The sequence below is a fragment of the Odontesthes bonariensis genome, chromosome 2 (genome assembly GCF_027942865.1).
Source record: "Odontesthes bonariensis isolate fOdoBon6 chromosome 2, fOdoBon6.hap1, whole genome shotgun sequence".
Classification (NCBI taxonomy): Eukaryota; Metazoa; Chordata; class Actinopteri; order Atheriniformes; family Atherinopsidae; genus Odontesthes; species Odontesthes bonariensis.
Window position 1 is genome coordinate 23,834,520 of NC_134507.1, and position 24,990 is coordinate 23,859,509.

The 24,990-nt window shown below is 39.8% G+C and overlaps 1 protein-coding gene across 3 annotated transcripts in view; it reads right to left on the bottom strand.

The window, feature by feature from the left end:
- Window positions 1-1,424: 1,424 nt before the first annotated feature.
- The window catches only part of LOC142396914 (potassium voltage-gated channel subfamily KQT member 5-like), a 125,491-nt gene continuing 101,925 nt past the window's right edge, over window positions 1,425-24,990 (bottom strand). The window contains exons 10-16 of one of the 3 annotated variants that reach the window (XM_075480131.1): window positions 22,833-23,074; window positions 20,355-20,463; window positions 15,924-16,055; window positions 15,435-15,551; window positions 7,019-7,132; window positions 5,761-5,887; window positions 1,425-5,480 (exon numbers count right to left, since the gene is read on the bottom strand). In XM_075480131.1, coding sequence (XP_075336246.1) covers window positions 4,443-5,480; window positions 5,761-5,887; window positions 7,019-7,132; window positions 15,435-15,551; window positions 15,924-16,055; window positions 20,355-20,463; window positions 22,833-23,074 — 1,879 coding nt within the window. In that variant the 3' untranslated portion in view covers window positions 1,425-4,442. The remainder of the gene's footprint in view (window positions 5,481-5,760; window positions 5,888-7,018; window positions 7,133-15,434; window positions 15,552-15,923; window positions 16,056-20,354; window positions 20,464-22,832; window positions 23,075-24,990) is intronic. The other 2 variants (XM_075480142.1, XM_075480152.1) reach the window with 2 other exon arrangements.

Consider the following 24,990-nt stretch of genomic DNA (forward strand, 5'->3'; position numbering starts at 1 on the left):
CTCACGCAATGAGCGTGAGACACACGCATTTCAACAAGTTCACACGCTCACACGCCACACATGCCATTTCTCACGCTGAGAAATTATCAACTTCGTCGCACAGAAATTATAATGGCCTATACTATACGAGTCAATGGCAGGTGCGCTCGTACAGCTCAGAACTATAGCTCTGGTACAGCTGTCTTGATTTAGCAACCCATCGGAAAATCACAAAATAGAATTTCTCAGCCAATCAGAAAACATAATTTCTTGTTGCCGGGTGTGAAATAGCTTTAAGCTGCAAGCACGCGTCCCATGAATGCACAGCGGACATAACCTATTATGCTCTGAATGCGTGCAGAAGTTGTAGACGAGCTGGAGGTGGAAGAGAACCGTCAGGATCATCAGCAGGTCATATCTTCATTTATTTTAATCTTTTGTTAGTTACTATAGTTTTCCTACTCCTTGTAAAAGACCAATACCTGTTCGTTGGAGTAGTAGGCCTAAATATTCAGCACACCCTTTGACATGAGCAACTTAATGAAAAGTTAAAAATATGTAGGAGTGTAATTAGGCTTCCGTGGTTAATTCTTTTCAAAGGTGACCGGTATGAGCAGGTTCCCAAGGCTATCTACAATTGCCAAACTGGTATTAGTTCTGCCAATGCTGAAATGCTGAAATGCTGATGAAGAGAGGGTTTTTTCCATGGTGGGGCTCAATAAAACCAAGACCAGGAACACGTTGGCTCTGAATGGAACTCTGTCATCCATCATGACTGTGAAAATGGCTGACATTGAGCCACAGTGCTTTAAATGGGAGCCCCCAATATCAGTCATCAAGCATCAAAATATGGCACAAACACTTACAACAACGCTCATAAAAAAATTTTTGTTTGTTAAGACTTTGCATACCTAAAACAATTTATTTTAAAATATAGCAGAATTTAGTGTAAAAGTGAAGATTTTTACACTAAATCCCCCCCCCCCCCCCCAAAAAAAAAACGAAAGAAACCCCCCGCGCACACGGCCCGGCCCCTGCCCCACCCGAATCTCACTCCAAGCAAACTTGAAAACTTGAGAGCCCTGCTCTGCATTCATTCATTCATTCGTCTTAAAGTATTGGTGAAATAAAGACAGATAATGCCTTATTTAGAGGCTGTATTGTCAATGCCCGGTTCACTTCCGTTATATGTATATACGGATCAGTGATCTAAATAACGACCGAAGCACGCCGACTTTCATCAAACTGTAATCGGTGAGTAGATTGACTATTTTATGGCAGAAATAAGGTCCAGGTTTAAAAAAGACGAACTTCCCCTCCAAATAAAAGCTACATTCAAATTAAAATTTTAATACAAAAATAAAGACCCAAGAATCAAATTTGCTTAATTAATCCATACTTTATTAATGAATAATAAAATTATTTTTGCATTTCTCATCCAGAGAACATGTGCACTTTAATAAATTAATTTCAAAGAAATAATAATGTTAACATTATCAAGCTTTAAGGCCTGCTGTGTAATAAATTATTGTTCAAGCAGTAGAGAAACGGTGTCATTAGTCGTACAGGTCATAAAGTCTGTGGCTATAGCTACATGACTTTATGAAACTGGATGGCCCATCCAAAATGAGCAGTTTGACCCTAGTACAGTATGATATAAGCTGTAGGCAAACTAGGCCATAGCTCTGTGAGGACAAAATAACATGATTTTCTTATGCAAGAAAGGCACCCTTAAGCAATTTACAGATTGCAAAATAAACATTATGGTTTTATGGTGGGACGGGGATAACCCCTAAAATTCTCCAACTGGTTGGGAGTCCACGGGCTTTTAAAGTTACTCATATGTAGCAAAAATCAGTCAATTAACGACAACAAATCTATTCCAACGTTACACAAACATTAACCTATCATGTCACATTTTCAGGCTCCCGCCACTCGCCAGAAACAACTGTGCTTTTGTGATGAAATTATATTTCATAATACCACAACAACCCCTCTTTGGACTACAGAATATTTCAAAATCATACAAGTGTTAACAGTTGTCATTTGTTAGAGAATAATACTTGTTATGTTCTACTACAGTGTGTTAATTTGTTAACCAATGTGCTTACTTAGCGGGGGAATACAAGTTAAAAAAATTATGGGGTGAAAAAAAGGGGGTGTCATTAATACAGTAAAATCTATTTTTAAGACTGTGACTGTGTAGAAAACAAATCAAAATGGAAATCGAAAATATATGACAACTGACATATTTTTGTGCATAATTTTCTTTTAAGACCAATTAACCCATCTAAAATATGGGCAGGAATAAAAACGGTGTTAATTAAGATAAATGCAACTTTTCAAAGATCTTCTCAGTTTGAATATGGCTTAAATGCACTGCTCATATTCACTTGAATCATTTCTAATTTGAGTAAAAATAACCCCAAATGATTAAATATTGTATTATAATTAGAATTGAGGTGAGTAATAAAACAGTGTGTGTCAAAATCTTGGTTAATTTTAAAGGATCTTTTTTTCAGAGGCAGCACAAGTGGTAAAAGAGGCCATATGTAAGCCACATTCAATCTCTCCTGCAGCTGAGAATCTTTTTCCTCTTGCAAAAGCGCCCTCATGGATGTTGCTTTGGGTAAGAGAGTCACCTAAATGCTGCACAAGCTACAGAAAATATCAAGGATATTTTGCATTGACATTTCGCTGTCATATTCTATCATGTGGATATCTTATATTTCTGACCTTTTCAGCACACTTTAATAAAAGTAACACCACGCATGCTCGATCAGCGATAGCACAGTCTGCCCTGTGGCACCACATCTGACTTCTTATCATTTATGCTGGGTCTCAGGTCTGTACCGCAGCCTTTATTCATAGCTGATGCACAAGGTGCAGCCACCATCCAGTAAAAGAAAGGGTTTGCCCATAAAATGTTATACATTTAGCATAGTAAGTGGGTCCATATAACTGGCATTACATGTATTAACTGCTAAATTTGTTTAGATAAGAATAAAACATTGTTCATTAGGCAGACTTCGTTTTCAGCTTTTTGTTAAAGGTTTGGAGAGGGTGTTATAACATGCAGAAAAACATCCAGGCCATCAGCCTCTGCTTATGACTTCAAGATTTGCAACAGCTTAGACATGCAGCATCTCATGCTTGGTGGAGAAGGCCCACTTGAATATTCTGCTGCAATTCAGCATTTAAATCATTAGAAATGAACTCACCAGGCTACTGTCCAAATCCAGTGGGAAGATGTCCAACACTTTAATGCCGATAGGTAATTGTTACAATCAGATTTCTGGATCCAAATTAACCAACATTTTGCTAACAGATAACTTTTTTTGCAGAGATCAAAAACCAATCAAATGAGAGGTTGGTGGTCTGAATACATGCTATGGGTTTGTTGACGTATCTCTTTTTATAACTCAACTTTTCCCCTCTCTGTAGGCGAATACATTTTTTCTTTTCTTATTCGTCTTTAGAAACCGTTCATGCAGTCATATGAATGAAAACAGAAGTAAAAGACTTTTTACTTAAGACAAACACTGACTCAGCAAAGTGAATGGCCCTCCTCTTCCTCCAAGAAAGCCTGAATATAAGTGTTAAATCTGTCATTCATCAGTCTCAGCTTTTTTTTCTTTGACTGTTGTTGTGGCGAATTGTTATCTGTGTGGCCATATTCTTGTGTTTGTGTGTGTATGAGTGCATGTACCTATGTTTACTAGTTTCACCACATGATCTGGTTGAATTAGACCTTTGATTTCCACAGGCTTTTAACATTCGCAACTTTCAACTTGCCACAATAGAATCGTACAGTATTTGTTGTTGCTTTTACTTAATTTCTACAATGAAAAGTTGGATTACTTATTGTACTGATGAGCCCAGATTAGGCTCTTTGGTTGGAGTTTAGTTTCAGACTATAAATGTAACGTTTCTAATATTTACTATGAAAGGGAAGTGAACTCAAACCAAACTGATTTGCATGTATACTCTGATGTCTAATCAAAATGTCTGAATAGAAAACATTCCTTTAATTTTCTTCTCTCAAAATAAATTAATCAACAACCTTTTTTTTTTGCAATTTATGGTGCAGACCATTAAAGGTATTAAATTAGCCTTTTCTGCAGCGGAGCTACTTCTAATTTTTGTGTATCATTTTCATATTTTGTGGAACATGAACACGGCCACTTGCATTCAAATTTATACATTCTTTTCCTGTATGGGCTGTGCTAATTTAGGTGCAACATAAAAAAAAGTGTGTGGTATAATACTTTCTGTATGCAACTGGACATAATCATGTTAAGACAAAATAGAAAAACTATTTTTGTAACATACAAAGTATGTTATTGTAAAATTTGGAATATAATCTGTGTAGTGGCCCGTAAAAATACTTTAAAAAGAGGCTTCAGCCACAAAGGTGTGTACATCCATTTTGCAGTTTGTGTTGAGTTTGTCGTTGTGTGTGCTTATACCAGTTGTATGTGTGAGGACTGAGTGAGAAACTCTGAGTTTTCCTTTGGTTGAGGTACGGCCTCTTCCACAGTCTGTAAAATGTCTGTGGGGCTGCTGTCAGGTTCATTGGAGAGGAAGTTGAAATGTTCGTTTGCTGGCTCCAGGTTGCACTCACTAATTAGGAGGTCCGTTCCTTCCCAGTTGCTAAGGTCACCGTGGCCATTGCCACCTTCGCTACCGTTGCTGCTAGTGCTGTTGTTGAGTGCGGAGGAGAGACCAGGCTGGCTGAGATTATGCACGGAAAGAGATTTCCCAAGACTGCCTCCCCAGTCTGAAGGCCTACTCTGTGGGCTAGATGAGAGAAGTAGCAGGGGGTTAACCTCAAGGCTCAAATGCCTCCTCCAGACCCCCTCAGATTTCAAACCAGGCTTCTCCCGCAGTTGCACCCTTCCTTGTACAGTGCCTGCCTCACGGTCCCCCTCTTGGTCATCATCAATACTGCCTCCCACAACAACAGAAGGGCCCAAACTGCCCTCATCCACTGCTAACCCATCTGCCATATCATCTGAGACCAGGTCAGTTGGGCATCGGAGGTGAGAAGGGTGCACCATGGGGGGTAGCTGGAGGGTGAAACTCCCTGTTGAGGGAGGTGGGGGTGGCAAATCAGGGAAGAGTGCCTTTTTGGAAGAGGTGACTAAGGTCGGGTAAGGGCTATCTGGGGGCAACAAAGGCGAAGGGGAGAGGGATGCTGTGGATGGGGGGTAGGATGGAGGTGCTGAGTCCGGAGGAGCATCATCATCAGCTGGTGCCAGAATGAGCCGCAAACCTCTCGGATTGGCACTGTGGGAACGGTGCATTCCGCTGCTGTTATCGCCTCGGCTCCTGTTAGGATCACCTTCCCGGGAGGAGGCTGAATAGTCAGAGTTGTGGTGCTGGTGGCTGTCCAGCTCAAACAGGGGCAGGGAGGAGAGGGTGAGCGCTGATGAACCTTTCTGTAGGACTTGGCGGTAAATATCCAGCAAAGAATCCAACTTTGACTCGATGGAAGTTACCTGAATGTATGACAAAAATGGAAATGAGTTCACTGAGAGAACAACACAGAAAGAGGAGGTTGTTGATGACTTTTGACGACTGCTATTTTTAACCAAGACTAAGCTTTAAAAGCCAGATATCTTGCTTGATGGTAAAGTAATACCTCACTCACAGGAACTGGTTAATTTAAATCACCCTCTTGTCAAAATCTATCATCAAATAGATTTTGTAAATGTATTCTAATAGAACCGTGCTCCTAAAAATCCCTTTGATTTTTTTTTTTTCTCTTTCAAAACACACCTGTCTTTCCACTTTACACACACGTCCCAGCATGCTCACGCCCTCCAGAGAGTCTCCATCCGGGTGCAGTTTGTCCCTCGGTTTCTTATCCATAGGAATCTGGCCTTTTCCCAGAATCTGATCCACCCTGATGCACACACATTTTCCATTGTTAGTACATTAGAAAATAATGATGTAATACAAGTAGGCACCCCGCTCTCACTTTAGGTTATCCATATTCAGAAAACAAACCTAAAGCAACATTAAGATGTTAGGATTAGAGTTAGTAAAACATACAAAACACATGACATATGAGTGTTGCATAGTGTAACTTCAGTTTTGCTGTACTATACTGTGTTGCTTCAAGCACAAGATTCTGCTGGTGGATACTTAAAAAAAATACCAATTCTAAGGTTCAAAGCTGCGTCCATTTCTGCTTATCTATTTCATTTATTATATTTCATTTCAACATTTTATGAAGGCACTTTTCCATTGCCACATTCAAATGAACAGATAATTAAGCCGGTCTTTTGAATGCCAGAGCTTTAATCAAATTAGTTTAGTTTCTTTTTTGTTCTTTGACATTAAAACAATGTGGAATTAGTTGAGTTATTTTGCATACCCGACTTCCAAAACAGGACTACTCTGTTTATTTTTGGGTTCACTCAACACAAATGAACTGCAAAAACAATTCCACACAAGTTAGCAACATTCACATACAATGTCCGCCCCGCCCGATGAAAGATGCATGAAACTTAGACAAACTGTTGCACCAAGCAGATGTGTTTGGGTACGTGTGCATATGTAAACACATTAACATCCACGTGTCAGAGATGGTTAATTAAAGCCTTGCCATGTGGGTGGAGCTTAACACTTTAAAACAACCAACTTTGTGGTAAAAAAGTAGGAACAGAATTTAAGTTTAAAATACAAGAGATTCTACACCAAGGTATGTATTTCACAAATTTTACATTCGTCTTTTGGTCAGCGCTTCTCAAGCTTCAACATAATCTTGGGAACAAACAGACAGACTAACTCATACCATCACCTCAGCTTTTGCCTTGATGGAAGAATGTATTTTCTTCAGTTCTCTAAAACTTCTAGTGCTCACTGCATGTTTTGGTGTGAACTCCAACCATATGGTTCTGTAGGAAAGTTATTTTCTTTTTGTTTTCAGTCAGACATGCTGAAGGACTGTATGGAAACCAAATATCACCATAATGGTAAATAATGGGATTTAATTCTATCCTAAAGTTACAATAAGTTAAATCATTGTAACCCGGTGCCAGAGAGTTTCTTCCTGTTGTTGCTGTAATTATAGTGCAGAGCAGGAGAGGACATGTTCCTGGGTCGGCTACTTAGGTTGGGACCAGAGCCCGATGCACTGGCCAGTCTGGAGAAAGGAGAAAGTTTGGGTCAATTAAATTTCTGTCACTCTCGCTCTCATACACACACACAAACACACCACGCCCATACACAAAACACACTAATGCACAAATGGATTAATCAGTTGTTGACTGTACTTAACACCAGCTTACACAGAAAGGAAGGATGACATTTTTGAAGGCCAATATTGATGATAATATCTTAAGAATTGCCAGTCATGTATGTTATTTAAAATGTTCCATATAATAATCTAATTTGAAAGATCAGTGATTCTGTTGTTTCTAGCATCCACTGAAGGCAAAACTGTCAAATATCTTCTGTAAAGATGATGGATACAGCATCTAGTAGTAACACCACAAACAAAGTCAATATACAGACGGGTGACAAATCACTCTTGAAAAAAGCAAATAAAAAAAACTTAATTAAACTTGAAGTTAAATTTGCACATGATCTATTTTTCAGTAATACACAGGTATCTTTGCAGCGTATTGCACCGGGACAGAATAGTTTATTTGTAGATATTCTTAATGGTGTTTCAGAGTTTATAATTTCATGGAAAAAAAAGAGAACACTGAACACTCATCCTGCACTTGGGGGTTCGTACTAAATCTGCATTTAATAAATGTTTTGTTTTTCTCTCTTTAAACTGGACTTGTGCTTTTATAGGAAAGATGTGAATACTGATTTTGCATATGCTAATAACAAACAGCCAGCCATTTAAGAGGAACTTGAAATAAAACCAAAACTATACACACACATCCCCAGCAACAAAAGGGCAGGTGCTGCATGGAAAACTAGAGAAGCCATAAAAATGAAAACAAGTAAACAGCACACTACAGGCCTCCAGTAGTTTCTTCTTTATTGTGCAATAAAGTAACACACCCTGTGGAGTGTTAGTTGTTTGTTTGTTTTCTTGTTAAACTTGTGTCTGTTCAACATGTGCTAGAGCAGCTTTGGAGTGCCTTGGCTTTCATTCAACAGGACTTCAGATCTCAACTAGAGTGCTGGAACACCATTCTTTCCAATGATAGTGCTGCATTTGCTGTTTACAGCATGTGAGTCCCATCATTTTCATACACATCAAACCATTTAGTGAATGTTCATGCTCATATCAAAGGGGACACTGAAATCTTGAAATAGACCACTCCCATCTGGTCTAAATATCTCTGCGTTGCTATGTTTGCTTATCTGGGGGATTCTAAATTGATTGTGGATGTTAGTATCAATCTCCTGCTTCGTCCTGCGGACGCTTACTCTACCTGCTCTCCGCTTGCTTTGCTTATTTTATTGATTTTATCGTGATTTTTCCCCCTTTTTCCATGTGAGCCTACCTGCGATAGCTTCTGGACACTTATAAATCTCTGGGATTAAAGTTTTTTTTAACAGAAACAGCAACATTTTTTAGAGTTCTTTATCTTCAGCGCTCCGTGTGCGTGGCCTACACACAGCTGAAGCCTGATCTACAGTGTCTGGGCACCTAGCACTCAGCTAAAGCGAAATAGCCTGGAAAGGTACTAACCGCGCTAGGCTAACTAGCAGCAAGATGCCTCCCTTCTCCACAGATGACTACTACAGCCTCCTGCAGAAGATTGCAGTACTGTAGACAAAAATCCATCGCTGAGAAGTAAATGTGGAGGTAAATGGACTGTGTGGAAATGAAACAACCTTGCCATTGATTCAGAATAGTGCAGACGAGCAAGCTAACACACAGCTAAGGAGCACAGATAACGCGACCAAGAAAGCAGACTCTGTGCACTATAATAAATCATCGAATAATAATCCTCCCTGGAACCATCTCGGTGCAAAACCAAAAAGTAATGTCTCCTGGAAGTGGGAGGACGTATCACAGGCAGGGCACAGCGAGCTGAAATATGTGAAACCGACTGGCCTTCACTTCCCACGAGACAGAGGAGCTCTTCTACCCCTGTACATGGGAGGAAACAGGACTGGACCTCCGTGAATGGGAAGGTTAACAACAAACTTCCAAAACAACCGAGTGTGAAACTGCAGAACAGATTTGCTCCACTATCGAAGGACTCTGGATCTCTATTGGATGACCATCCATCCCCAAAGCAGCAAGGCAAGGACCGAAAACCTGTCAAAAAGTAAAAGGCCACAGGGAAAGCTAAAGGCTGGGCCTGAAACTCTGATTGTGGGTGACTCTGCCGTAAATGATGTACAAATGATGTACAAAGGATGTGCGGTAAGAACACTGAAGTCCTCTGCTTTCCTAGGGATATGGTCAACGATATGAAGGAGAGAATTCCTGTAATTGCAGATGAATATCCAACTGTGACAAACATCGTTCTGCATACAGGGTCAAACGATGTGTCCAAGCAACAATCTGAGGTTCTGAAACCGGACTTTATTGGATTATTAAACGCAGTGAGCTCGCTGAATGCAGCTGTATTCATCAGCGGACCTGTACCACCCGTCAGAGGAGGAGAGGAAAGATTCAGCAGGTTGTTGGCACTGAATAAATGGCTTTTATCGGCATGTGCTGACCACTCAGTGCATTTTATTAATAATTTTAACATTTTTTGGGAACGCAGGCACCTTTTTAAGGCAAATGGATTTAATTTTAACAAGACAGGGGTGAAACTTTTCACCTCCAACTTATTTTACTTCCTACGTCATCCATCTGTGCTCGGTGCCAAGACTGAGATAAACTAGGAGTTATCTCATAGAAAGGAACAAACAAAGCCCAGCAGAAACCTTGAGGAGGAACTCCATCTGCCCCCACCCGGGAAGAGCTTCGGAAAGGAGAGACATCAGAGGCAAGAAGAGGGGTCCTTATTTGCCCCCAACCCTCTCGACAGCACCAATAACCAGGACCAGGGACCAGGACCTTCCCCAGGCCCCCAAAGCCCTGACAGGTCATTGCGCTCCTCACCCTCCCTTTATCCCTCCTCCCCTCACCTGAAATTCACTGAGCAGATGATGGAGTGGGTCAACGCTGGGCTCAGATCTACCCCCCAGCCCAATCCCTTTTTGTCCCCCATAAACCCCCTACCAGAGCGGCCAAAGGTTCGCCACCGAGCCCCTCCCCTAGCAGAGCAGCCGAAGCAACGGCGCCCAGCCCAGCCCCGCCCCCTCCTGTCCCTCAACGCCGCCATCATGTTCTGTCTCCGCAGTCTGATGTGTGATATGTAGAGGGTCCGGGCTGCGAGGATAATGGCAGTTGTGACTTTTCCCAGGACAAGCTGGGACCCTATTTATTCGAGGGTTTTAAAATTTCTGTACTTTTAGGTGACAGAAGGAGAAATGTGGCCCAGTCAGAACACAGAGAGTTGCATTCTAAAAGATCTTTAAATAAAGTAAACATACCTTGTGTGCCACAGACTGCTCCCAAACACGAGGGGGCAAATAATACCTCTGAAATACTCAAGTTTGCTTTATTAAATGTTAGGTCTTTAGCTGGGAAAACATTTTTAATTAATGATTTTATCACTGAGCACACCCTGGATTTTATGTTTTTAACTGAAACTTGGTTAGACCAAAATAACAGTGCTGCTGTTCTCATTGAGTCGACCCCTCCTGGTTACAGCTTTATCAGCGAGGCCAGAGTGAGCAGGAGAGGAGGAGGGGTGGCAGTCTTATTTAATGAATCATTTCAATGTAAGCAGTTATCTCCTGGAAGTTTTCAGTCCTTTGAATATGTGGCTGTACAGCTGAAGGCCTCATCCAGAGTCCTGTTTCTGAATGTTTACAGGCCCCCCAAACACTGTGCAGACTTTTTTGATGACCTCAATGAACTGCTCTCTATGATCTGTGTTGATTTTGACTGTGTAATTATTGTTGGTGATTTTAACATCCATGTGGACAACCCTCAGGACAAAGGGACTAAAGACCTGAGTAACACTCTGGACAACTTTGGGCTGACTCAGCATGTAACAGAGGCCACGCACAATAGGGGCCACACTCTAGACTTACTGATCTCTAAGGGTCTGAGCATTTCAAAGGTTACTGTGTCTGATGTTGGCCTGTCGGATCATTCCTGTGTTTTCTTTGAGAGTACGATTTCACTGTACACAAATGTCTCAACAGCAGTGATCTCAAAACGGTGTATAACTGAAAACAGTAGTGAGATCTTTAACCAGGTCTTCTCTTTAACACCTGCCCTGTCCGGGGGTTCAGTCAATGAGCTTGTCAGTAGTTTTAATGCTAAAATGTTAAATGTTATGGATGCTATTGCTCCCATTAAGACGAAGGTTATCTCTGGAAGGAAGAAGTCTCCATGGCGAAATTCCACACTGGTGAAAAATGGGAAAAGAGAGTGTCGGAAAGCTGAGCGCAGATGGAGAAAAACAAATCTCCAGGTTCATTATAACATCTATAAAGAGAAACTTCACTCTTATAATTTACAACTGAGGAATGCAAGAAAGTCCTACTTCTCTGACATCATCACGAAAAACAGTCATAATGCTCGGGCCTTATTTGCTATAGTTGACAGGCTAACAAACCCTCCTGTGTTAGTGCCAACTGAACTTCATTCCACCATGGCCTGCAATGACTTTGCCAAATTCTTCACAGACAAAATCCAAAATATTAGACAAGCAGTTGGTACATCAGCAGCAGGTTCAGCATATGTACCGTCTCCACCGAAAACCCGTTTAAACACCATGACGCAGTTCCAACCCATTAACAGCAAAGACCTGGAGGACATCTTACGTTAGCTGAACTCCTCCTCTTGCTGTTTAGACATCCTGCCAACAGCTTTTTTCAAAAGGGTCTCATAGATTTTGGAGTCAGACCTGTTAGTGATCGTGAACTTGTCTTTAATGTCAGGTGTGTTTCCAGAGCCACTAAAAACAGCTGTAATCAAACCTCTGCTGAAAAAGGACAATCTTGACAAGACACAAATGAACAACTACAGGCTCAAATCTCCCATTTTTAAGTAAGATCATTGAAAAAGCGGTTTTTCAACAGCTTAATTACTTTTTAAAACAAAATAACTGCTATGACACCTTCCAGTCAGGTTTTAGACAGCACCACAGCACTGAGACTGCTCTGACCAAAGTGTTTAATGACATATGTCTGAATACAGACAGTTGAAAATGTCAGTCTTAGTTTTACTAGATCTCAGTGCTGCATTTGATACAGTTGACCACAATATATTACTGAAACGACTGGAAAACTGGGCGGGTCTTTCCGGAACTGTACTAAACTGGTTCAAAACATACTTAGAGAACAGGAAGTACTTTGTGTCAATAGGTAACTTTACATCTGAGCACACAAGAGTCACATGTGGAGTTCCCCAAGGTTCCATCCTGGGACCTCTTCTGTTTAACATCTACATGATCCCACTGGCACAGATTATAAAAAACAACAGAATAAACTACCATAGCTATGCAGATGACACTCAGATATATATTACAATGTCACCAGGAGACCGAGGCCCTGTACAGACTCTTGGTAAATGCATTGAAGAGATTAATGACTGGATGTGCCACAACTTTCTCCAGCTAAACAAAAACAAAACTGAGGTAATTGTCTTTGGAGCCAAGGAGAAACGATTACAGGTCACCACAGAACTTCAATCTATACACCTAGAAACTACTAACCAGGCCAGAAATCTGGGTGTAGTGATGGACTCAGACCTAAATTTGGAAAAACACATTAAGGCAGTACCAAAGTCAGCCTACTATCACCTTAAGAATATATCAAGGTTAAAGGATCTGATGTGTCAGCAGGACCTGGACAAACTAGTCCATGCATTCATCTTTAGTAGGCTTGATTACTGTAACAGCATCTTTACAGGTCTACCTAAAAAGTCAATTAGACAACTGCTGCTCGAGTCCTCACTAAGACCAAAAAAGTGGAGCACATCAGTCCAGCTCTGAGGTCTTTACACTGGCTACCTGTCCATCAGAGGATAGACTTTAAAGTTCTGATGCTGGTCTATAAAGCTCTGAATGGTCCAGGACCAGAATACATCAGTGACCTCCTGACCCAGTATGAGCCTTCCAGACCCCTCAGGTCATCTGGATCCGGTCTTCTATCAGTTCCCAGAGTCAGAACCAGACATGGAGGAGCTGCGTTCAGCTTCTATGCTCCACATGTCTGGAACAAACTCCCAGAAAGCCTCAGATCAGCTGAAACACTTAGTGTATTTAAGTCCAGGTTGAAGACACACCTATTTTCAGCTGCGTTTGAATAAAGCTCCAAACTTAATCACATTTTAACTACTGATTTTATATTGTTCTTATTTCTTTCTTTTTGTTTAAAATTTAAATTGTGCTTTTTATTTCTCTGATTTTATCTATTGTTCTTATTTCTTTCTTTTTTTGTTTAAAATTTAAATCATGCTTTTTATTTCTACCGTTTTAATGTCTCTGTAAAGCACTTTGAATCGCCTTGTAGTTGAATTGTGCTATACAAATAAACTTGCCTTGCCTTGCCTATAAATGTACATTCATGACTAGTACATCACTTCTCACCCTCTCACAGCTGGGACAGTCCCCTGTGACCTTAAACTCTGAATAGGGCACGGAAAGTTCTAAATTTTCTGAGGGGATAAACTGTGCCAAAAAAAAGCCTCCATGGCCTAACAGAGCCACTAAATCCCCTTAATGTAGGGGTAAAGGAATCCGTTTTTTCCATTATTTTGTCACCCATCTGTACATCGCAGCACTCGATTGAGAAAGTTCTCCTTTGAGAACTTTAATGGAGTGTGTGCTGTGTGTAACTACAGCTTTTACGATGAACACACTTCACACCAAGAGTCAGGTTTTAAATAAACTAAGCATTATGTTGATTACCAGGAGCATAAGTGACAACAGTAATGCTCCCTGCAGCACTGCTGCTCATTCAGTATTCCAACACATCAGACTGCAATCAATATCAACAGCTAGAAATGACTTAGAAACAAATGACAGGTACGGTAAATGTAACTCAAATGAGAACTGCATTACAGTGCCCCTAGTGAAGGTGAATTAGAACCTTTTTCATGCATAAATGAGCAGGCGATTGGGTAAAAGTATATCAAACCGAACAGATTTTTCTAAAAGAAAGTGTAATTCTTGTTATCTCTGCAGACATCAACAACTCCACAAGATGAGGTCCTTCGAGAAATTTCTTATTAATCAAAACGATTTAGTTTCTGTAATGTGTTTATGATAACTGTCAATAATAATAAATTAACACATAAAAAGGGCTCATCTGAAATAATTTCTCCATCCCTGGAAAGTTGGGTCTTTTTCAGACTGAAACAGTCAGCTAGTGTACACCAGTTTATAAATAAGTAAATATCATGTAAATTTCATAGTTAAAATGCTTGAAATTCTCAAGGACCTCTGTGGTGGTGTTGATGCACATTTTGATGAATATGCACTTCAATCAAATGGAACAATTTCCATATCTGAACCTGGGCCAACTTGCATTTGTGTCGAAGCAGTTTGGGTACACTCCCACAACATATTATCTCAGTTTCAGCAAATCCCACTATCTGAGATAAAATTTAGGTGAAACTGATTTATCAGCTTTAAAGGAGACATATTATATACAAGCTAATTCAACTTACAGTATTAAGAGGTCTCAACAAAATGTCTGTGACATGCTTTGGGTAACAGCTGAGAAATCAGCTCCTTTTCCTTCCAATAATTCACACGTTGTGTGAATGACCCATTCAACACCACTCCAGTCCTCTGTGTCATATTCAAATTTTTAGTGACTAACATTAAAAAACTATTGCTTTTGTGGGCAACGCCAGTCTTTGTTACAGCCAGTGTTACAACTAATGTCTGCATGTAACAGCAGTTACCTATGCTATACTGATGGTGCATTCAACAATAAATGGGGAATCTGAATTATCCAACCTCAAATTGGTAAACAAAATAAAGAACACCAATTGGGAGTCAGATTTTCTTGCTGAGATATGAAAAATTAAATAAAGTATTGGTAGAACATTATTATCTCATTTAACTAATGACGAGATTTTATGTAAATAGCAAAGAAAAAAGGAAAGCAACAGAGTTTCAACTTCCTGCTTCAGAGGTACGGGAAATGCAGCAACATCTCAAGCTGATGATAGTCAGAGACTAAGAGGAAGAAGGCTGGATAACGTTGTGGAGTGACGTGAGTATTCGCTGAAAATCAGAATGGCTCACTAAATGACATTTGAATAACTTTTCCATAATATGTCCCCTTTGAATGCTCAAAATATAGTGTTAATTCAAAGCAACTTGATATTTTTAGATTTGAATAAAGGTGCCTTTCTGTGAATGCATGCTTTTTGACCCAGGTATGGTTGTTTGGTAATGTTAAAGGGGGAGCAGCTGACAAATAACAATGGACGGGGCAGGTCTAACCCCGATGCAGACTGTTTCCTCTGGGCCTGGCTGTAATATAATTGCAAGGAGGGAGAGGAAAATGTCTTGACACGCTTGCTGAGCGGCCTTGGAGGGGGACCCACAACTGTGTCTAGTCTGGGGAAAAGAGGGAACACAAAGGTATACATACATATACACACAATCAGGCGAGGAAAACAAAATTCTTTCGAGAAGGATTTTTTTCTGAAGTGCTCAATAATCTATAGAACTAACAGAAACTACAGTGACCGCTGCAACAACATCCACCTGCACCAATATTTGGTAAAACACTTCAGAAGAGATACACACATCAATAAAAATGGTTCCAATAAGGACAAAAGGACTCGAAATTCGGGAACAGAATCCTTAAATATGTATAAAATCAAAATCTGGAAAGCAAAAAGACTTATATTTTGTAATCTAAATAGAATTTTTGGTAAATATGTATGTGAATGTGTGTCTGTATGTGCACACCCAGTGTTTCCTAACCTGGTCTGAAGGCTCTTGATGCGACAAAGCATGTCCAGGTGACCTGCCGAGTACTGCTCAATGACATCCTTCACATCATACGGACGCAGCGTCTCCTTAAACTTCTTCTTTGCTACATGGAACTTCATAATCCTACAGACACAAAACAAAATTCACACACACATATATAGATGAAAAATAGAAAAGCAAAGGCTAACAGGACAAATAGGAAGAGGTGCAGTTAAGCGATAAATGTGTAATTGCTGCAACCAACCCCTAGATGGAAGTAGAACCTATGACAACACCCACAACACATTCTTTTCACTTCTCTTGGTTTGGACAGATAACATAAGATCCCGAATACTTTCAAAATGATCTAATATGAAACCAACACCTCCATGTTCTCTTGTAAAATTCACAACAACCAAAATAAAAAACTCTGAAACTGGAGTGTAACTTTCCCTGTATTTAGTGAAGCAAGCCACTGCTGGCTGAATAATATTGATACAGGTAAAAGGATCTGTGTTCTTGGTTGATTTAGACTCCCTGGTGTCTTCTGCTTGTTTCCATCTACCTGTTTTTTTCATTGCCTAAATGGAAACAAAAGTGACAGATGACCCTCTATTAAAACAATCTTGACAGGGGAGGGGTGTCCAGTCCTCAACCCGACACCCTGGGAAAGCCCTGGGCTCTGGCTGCCCAGAGGCGGCCTGCTGTGTGGGCAGGCCGGCCAAGGTTAGGTGGTAGTGGTACAGAGTGTGCATGTGTCTATCTAGGTCTTAAGGAGAAGGATATGGGAATGGAGGGCTTTTGATAAAATTCACTTGAAAACAAAATTTAGGAAGTCTTTAAATGTCAAAGCTTTGTTGAGCTGCAACTTTGACAAAACTCCAGAAAAAATGAAACAATGACTGACTGGATATTGTTACTCAACAATCTACTATTTCAGATATTTACTGATGATCAGCATTGTTCTGATCCACAAATGTGTTGAAAAATTAGGGGAAATAGTTTTGACCAGGGGTCCGTTTCACAAAGCAGGTTCAACCAACTCTGAGTCTATTCCTGATCTCTGAATTGATCTACTCTGAGATAGAAAACCCTGAGTTTTCGGTTCCAGAAACGCTGATTTGAGTGAGTTTAATCAACTCTGAGTAGGTTCACCTTGAGTTTTGCGTGTGCACCACAACTTTAAAAAGCCAGCATCAATGGAGCCCCGATTCGACGAGTCACCATGGCAACGGGGAAGAGGAGGGGCTACGTTTTTCACAAACCTCGAATTGGAAATCTTAATGCGCTCATACGGCGAGTTTCAATACGTTTTTAGAAATAAGTGCAACACCGCTGCAGCTGCAAAAGTGTAAGTTTAAATGTAGTCCTTTGCAATCACAATAATATTACAGGGAAACTGCTTGAATGGTAGCCCATTCATTTATTTCATTTAGGTGCAATCCCGCAGGGGAGAATCACACTTGGCAGCAGTTTAAGATGAAATATAAAAACATTGTTCAAACAGGTGAGACCTCGGCATGGAGGTACCTCATTTTGATCATGTTTTACACTGTAAAATAAATATTAAGTGGCTATTTGACTGCAGTTATTTTATCCCCAACATAATGCTGTTTTCACACACATAAACTATGTCTTTTCATCTATATCATGTTCAGTTAAATAATTAACAGTAACACAGACTTCTATTGAGCCAACAGAAAGAAGGCAGATGCCCGTAAAACGGGTGGTGCCCAGCACCGCCACATCTTATGGAAGGCCAGTGGCTGAGGGAATCCCTGGAGGGAGTCCACCCCCAAGAAACGAGTGCCTTTATAAAATATAATAGGCCTATATATGTCTTTTTTAAGCATATTCATACAAATATTTATTTGTCTTTTATGTCTTTTTTTTCTTTTGCCCCAACAAAATTCTGATGGTGCCGCTCAAAAAGATAATTGTCTGTAAATGCAAAAATCTATGCGCGGTCTGATAACCATCTCCGACGAATATTTATTTCTCTGCGCAATAATGCTGCTGCACCTTCATCCATGGGATCGTTGTCAAAAGGACATGTTGCCATGTTCGTGAAAAAAGTCACCTCCTACTGTGCCTAATGGACTTCTAGAAGTAGAAGAACTCGCTCTGCTGACTGAATGAATGAGGAAATCAAATGGCGTGTGTGGCTGAAAGAGGGCGGAGACAGAAAGAAACTCGAGGTTTCTTTAGGAAAACCTGGTCCCGACCAGGTTAGGTTCAGAGAGTCTGTTACTACGGTAACTGACCGAGAGGTTAAGTTACCTCTCTTTGTGAAACAGGCTAGAGTTACCCCTCTTTCTCGGGGTTGAGTTACCTCCCTTTGTGAAACGGAAAATCAGGGTTTCCCTCATTTCAGGGTTAACCTACTCAGAGTTTTCACTAAACCTGCTTCGTGAAACGGACCTCAGGAACTGATGCCCACTTCTTATTGTGTATAGTAGAAGCAAAGTGGTCGATACTGAGGACAAACAACATGACAGCTTTGGACGTGATAGTCCACTGCACAGCTCTCTGCTACTATGTTCCTCCCCCTTTGCTTGGGATAGAAGGTGATGGTTCAACTCAGCACTTTGGTAAGCTTCCTCGGACCTCAGACCACTACTTCATAAAATACATTTATATTGGCAGAAATTAAGTGATCATGTGCAAGCTGCAGAAGGATTCTTCTAGTAGGACATGAGTCTCTCATGAAACTGGGCTGTCTATGCTATTGAAACGACAGTGAAGCTGTCCGTCATAAAATACATTATATTTTCCTGCTTATATATTTTCAATTGCTGTACCTTGTAGTGCACAAGTTCGGAAAAAAATCTGCAAATTCTGACAAAAATTGCCATTTGCTGACCCTGGTCATGTATTGTGTGTGGTCTTTAGGTGGCTGACATTTGTCAAAAGTTAGGACCCAAGGTTGCTATGCATAAAGGAAATGCCTCCTTTAGCTTCTTCTGTCAAATAAGCAACAGATTCACTCAATCTTTAAAAATAGAATTTATTCTTCTACTGATTCATCGTCCAGTTCTGGTGCCTATGTGCCGACTATAGGCACATTCAGGGGTGGACAGCATGGACATCCAGATTTGTGTTTTTACACTTTCTACCATAGCACATAGTAAAATTTTAGCTATTTGCACAACAGTACCTCCTCAGTTGGATCAAAACCACGAGTCTTCCTGGCAAGCTTTTGACTCTGTTATGTAGGTAGGCTATACTGGTTATCCTGTCTTCACTTGGAGTGTAAAATTAGGATAGCAATTCTCGTTGACCAGCAGAAATTTATAGAGACCAGAAGACCAGAAAAATCTGGACATAATGTGGCTTTGAAATAGACATTAATCCACAAAAAAATATGGAGAGGCTGAGACGAAGCAGTGGAGTGACAGAATCATTTGGCGCTGGTTGGCTAAACACTTGCCCACAGGGTGCCGGTGTAAGAGACTGTTGATACAGGGTCTGTTAAGGTCTGTTGAAATGCATGCACACACAATACAAAAATACTCTACATGGGAATCCTTCAAACCCATCTCTGGCAAACATTTAAACCCAGCAGCGGTACTATATGTAAAAAGAAAGACTGAAAAATCCCATTACATTACTCATGTGAGCACTCATAAATAAATTTATGTGGTTCAAATCTAGAAATATGTAGAAGCAATGAGGCAAGAGAGGGATTTGCATTATATGTGTTAAGTTATAGATTCAATTAAATTAATTGAGGATGATAAATGGATACAAATAATAAATTGCTCATGGAAAACAAAATGTAGGGCCTTTCAAAAACCTGACTCAATTTTAGAGACTCCGTGAAATGAATGATTTTATGCAACAATTTGAAATAGTCAGTCATAAAGAAGGACCGGTTTAGTCACTGTCACCCCAAAAATCAAAAGACACAGGGGAGAGCTATTTCAAAAAGAATATATAAATGAATCAATATGATACCCTTTCTCAGTTCTAATAGGCCTAAGTTCACCCTGTAAGATTCATCAGAGTCGTCGGAGGGTTGTATTGTTTACACTACTCGATATGCTTCTCTTGTGATCAGGTTTTATTTGAGTCATAGTGGGTTCACACAGCACAGTTGATCTGCAGCAATTGTGGGACTAAATCAAAGAGAAGATTCAACTAAGTTTTGGTGGCAGCTGCAGTGGGGAGAACTTACTGAAGGGTAAAAGCTTTATTTTGGAGCAGAAACTGTAGAATTGACTTTCCATTCCGTGTAATCTTAGTGACAATATTACCAAATATGCACTCAGTGACTAATACAGCAAAACTTCACACAGTTAAAGTACTTAAATGCAGATTTGTGAGGTGACGGTAAATTCTTCACAAGTGAACTATATCTCCTCAAAGGTTTAAAAGTATTCTGTTGGTTTGAAGGTGTTTTGGATACATGCATCATGTAATAAAACAGCAGCAGGAGCTCACCTGACAGCTCTGATGACAGCCTTGAGGGGAGCTGAAAGATCCTCCACCGTAACATCGCAATGGCAGCCTCTCTCATCAAAGGAATCCTCTGTGGTCATGCCTGTGTCCACTGAGCGAGACAGATCATTTTCATCAATAAACATAGACCCATGGAAAATCATTTCCAGTCTTAAAACTCATAAAACATTTTCTTCAGATCGACTCTTTACAGGAGTCTCAAAGAATGTTTTAAACTGATACAATTTTGGCTTTTAGGAGGTGAAAATTTATGTTCTCCTTGGATGGGATCTTTAGGAATGGGAAGCTTTTTGCCAGCTTGGCTCACGAGGTCAGAGCAGAGGGTATGTATATGCTTAATACTGCCAATAATTATGAAAGTGGGAGATAAGGACAGAGACACAGACAGAAAAAAGAGAGAGAAAGGGAAAAGCTGACAGAAAAGATGGAACGAGAGTGAGTAATGATATAGAGCATAAAAAAGCTTATAAAAGTTCAGTTCAAACTAATGAAACATGGGGATAAGAGGAGAAACAGAAGTGCTTTTAAAACAGCTGTTTAATAGCTTTCTCTTTTGTAGGAGTTACTGGGAGCTGTGAAGAAAAGCACTTGGGCACTACATAATTTCTACATATACAGTACGTCTTCATATTAAATTCATACTTCCTTCAAAGAACACAGATTAAGAATTCTGTCAGTGAGATTTCAAGTAATTATTGTTATAGAAATCTATGACTGAAGATTTCTCAACCTTCATCATTAAAAATGACCAAAATTAATCAAAGTTCCACCTCACGGGATTATTTCTCTGTGTCTCGTCACACTGGTCACATTACTTTAATTAAACAACCAGATTGACACTTTTAGACTTGGGGCAAAGTGAAGAACGACTTTTCTAAAAACTAAGAATTGTTTGAAAACATCCGCCTACAACCTGAAGATTTTCAGAAAAAGGTGACAGAATTGTTACGGTTCACTAAAGCGTGCATTTTTCAGACACCAAGCCATTAGACAGGTTGAATCTGTGACTTTTGTTTGAAATGATTTACAATTCTTTTTCTCCGGTGGATGCAAACATTGGTTCAGGTCGAGAGGGAAGCTACACTTCGACACTACATAATGGTGCTTTCTCATTCCTGTCTTGGTATAAATGGGAAAATAAAAATGGGCAAAAAAAACCCTGCTGCAAACAAAAAGTATGCTGAACCTTTGTTTAAATGTTAATCTAGGGTTATACTTGCTTATTAAATTAAAAACATTTGGTGTACTGTAATCCCAATGGGTTTAATGCCATCTGAAAATACTCACAAAGTGTGGGAGGACTGGAGGAAAAGCTACAGCTTTTAATCTCCATTGTCTCAATAAATAGCAGTTAAGGTGAAGGTAAGAAACTGTGGAAGTCACTGAAAGAAAACTTTAAGATAACAGGGCACGTCTTCATAAAAGTGTGAAGGAGTTAGCCAGAAGGTTTAACAAAGACAAAGAGGTGGTGGTGAACGGTTTCACTGCTCACAGGGCCCACCTGGAAGAGTCCTCAAACGAATACCTGCACGCTTATCACAGAAATCAACATCCTAAGTGTGCAAAGTATGCGCTGAAGTATGCAAGACATTTTGGAAACGTGTGATGTGGACTGTTAAAACTGAGTACTTTGGCCACAATCACCACAGTTATGCTTTGAGAAAAGAAAAAGCAGCATTTGATAAAAAAAAAAAACTAAAAAAAACGATGCACAAGAGACACAGCACTGATTGAGGGGAGGATAGATTCTTCTAAAGTTATTCCAATCAACAAATTGTGTATGCAAAGGCATTGTAATAAATCAAGAGGGATGACGGTGATCCAAAGCACAATGCAAAATCTACCATGAATTTAGGGATGGAATGATGGAGCTTACACAAATGCCCCAATTATTGTTGGAATATCCAATATACAACCTTAAAAAAAAAGGCTGGGCGTAACAACTAGAGCAGCAGCATCTGAAACCAAATTAATTCGCGCCACAATCGAAAGTAAACCTTATTTTGGAGACCTTAACTTATCCTTCTCTTTTTCAAAGACTTTCAAAACTGAAGAATTTAGCTTATTCAATGCAAAAAAACTGGAAGTTTGCTCACTCTGCACTGTACATTAACGTTAGATGGGCTTCCACAACACAGATAAGAACAGAAAGAATGAGGCCAACTGAGGGAAAGAAACTGCCCACTGTTAAGATCATCATTACAAAGCTTCATCTTCATATAACAAATAGTAAGTCACAGTTCTTCAAATATTGTACTGTATACTGACCTATTAATAATAAAATACAATATAACTACATCAATATCTCTGCGTTATCTTTATAGAATTCAGTTTGATAGTGTTTATTGACAAATAGAATCTATGAAAACTTCAGGATTTCCCTAAAACTCTGAGTAATTTCTGTGATTTGAGTAAAGACTGATGGTCTGTTCTGAAGAGTAAGCTCTTGTGTTGGCTCACCGTCAGGGGCAGCGGTGCGAGTTTGGCTCTTCAGTCTCAGCGATGGCCTAAACCGGGTCCGATCGTTGAAGCTCCAGCTCTTCTGCACTTTGGCAGGGCTCCCGCCCATCAGCTCACTGCCGCCCACCACTTCGTTGCCGGGGGAACAGCGCTGGCGTTCATTGATGGACGTCTGCCGACTCTTCATGCTCTGACCTCGAGGACTCGCCATCCGGACCCGCTCTTTAAAGCTCAACTTCTGACTGAGGAGAGGGATGGAAAGAAAAGAGAAGAGGAAGGAAGATGACACACAAGTGGGGGAGAGAAGGATTGCAAATCAGGGAGAAGGAAGGAGCGAGAGTGATGGAAAAATGAGTGAAAGAGGTGAGAAAGAAAGAATGTTCGTGGCAGAGGTTGGGGTTCAGCGAGACACAAGGAAAGAGAGGAAAAAAAGGGATGCTGTCAACACCTATTTCCCTTCAGGTAGTGAGAAGAGTTCAGAGCACAGACAAAGGGCAATGTTCTGTCTTTTCCTTTAGACCAAACACCATCCATCCAAGTGACATGCCCAAAACACTAGAACAGAGCCAGACTGCCCGCCAAAACCCCGAGTGCTGGGACCTGAAGTGCTGCAATGCAATCCCCACGCGATCAGCTGATAATCTATTCATGTATTCCCTTTTCAAAACAGACTTAATGAGATTTTTAAAGGTGATATGTGACGCATGCTAACATTAATACATCATCACCACATTAATTTTGAGCCCACATTAAACAAATGACAACATTATTGAAAGAAGCTCGTTGAAACCTCAGCACAGTGCTTTCCAGTGCATATGATTCAATCTTTTTTTTTTTTTTTTTTTTTTTTTAGAAAACTCTTGGAGCTTTTGCCATTTCTGTGTAAAAAGAGCTAAATCCTTTAGAGCGTGATGACAGCCTACGTACTTCGCTAACATCAAGTATATATACACTCTTTTACCTCATTACTAATTCATACTGTGTTAATATTAAAGCCATGCTATTAATCTTCAATTTTCGTCATCAGTATCTATCTCCTGCCTTCAATTAATATCTTGTCAATTTAAATGAATAGCTCATAACGTCAGAATGTCTTTAAAAAAGAAAAATGGGTTTTTCCACATTATGTTCATATTTGGGAAGGAGCTGGTGGGAATACAAAACATCTAAATTGATGAGACTCACTGCAGTAAATGAATAGAGACCAGAAAATAGACCAGCATGCAATGCAGCAGACCACTGATACAGAGATGCAGGGTTCCAACACATTTTCCATGCCCCAATTGATTTTTTCCAGACCTTAATGTCTCACCTGAATTTTAGGATAGAGAGGAAGATCTCTTTCCTTGTTGCTTATCTACACATTTCCCAAAACTTACAATCCTTATATATGTGGAAACCACATATAATACTGAACACTATGACAACACATTTCTTTTTTTTTCTTTTTTTTACCAATATAAGGGCAGAAATGTACTATTAATGAGGAATACACGGGTAGCCATTTTCTGTTTTCAATCTGCTGTATTACACACACTGTCAACTAAAACTAAAACAAGAAAAAAAATCTTTAAATACACCAGATGAATCCAAATAGATATATGGTTTATTACCCTAATTTCCCTCTCGAATGGGTAAAAAAGGAAAGAAAACGAAAGAAGTGCAGCAGTAATGCAAGGAGCATGCAGTAAAATAAGTAAAAGACACATTTGTTAATTTACCCATTTTGTTTATTTAAGGTAAGGAGTCCAGCTCCATGAATTGCTGTGTTTATTTCCATTTCTTTTAACTGAGCAGTCATGACAATATTCTGTTTATTTATATATGTATAAATAATAGTACCACAAAGTATATATAGTTTTGGGAATGAATGGTTGCTCACAAAGAACATGAATGAAATTAAATAAATTCATGTTGCTGGACGCTGGGAAGATTCCTTAGGTTAGGAAAGCATATTTACATAAGATAAGAGGCACATGTCAACTAAAGAAAAAGTCAAATAAAGGGGAATTTTAACCTTGTATCCTACAATTTTGCCCATAGTGAAGAAGCTGTAGCCCTGAAAAAAAATGGAATAATTAGCTTTACCTTACAAATTATGAAAGATCGTGACAAACAGTCTTCCAGGATGTCAGCCTATATGAAGTTACTAGAATTA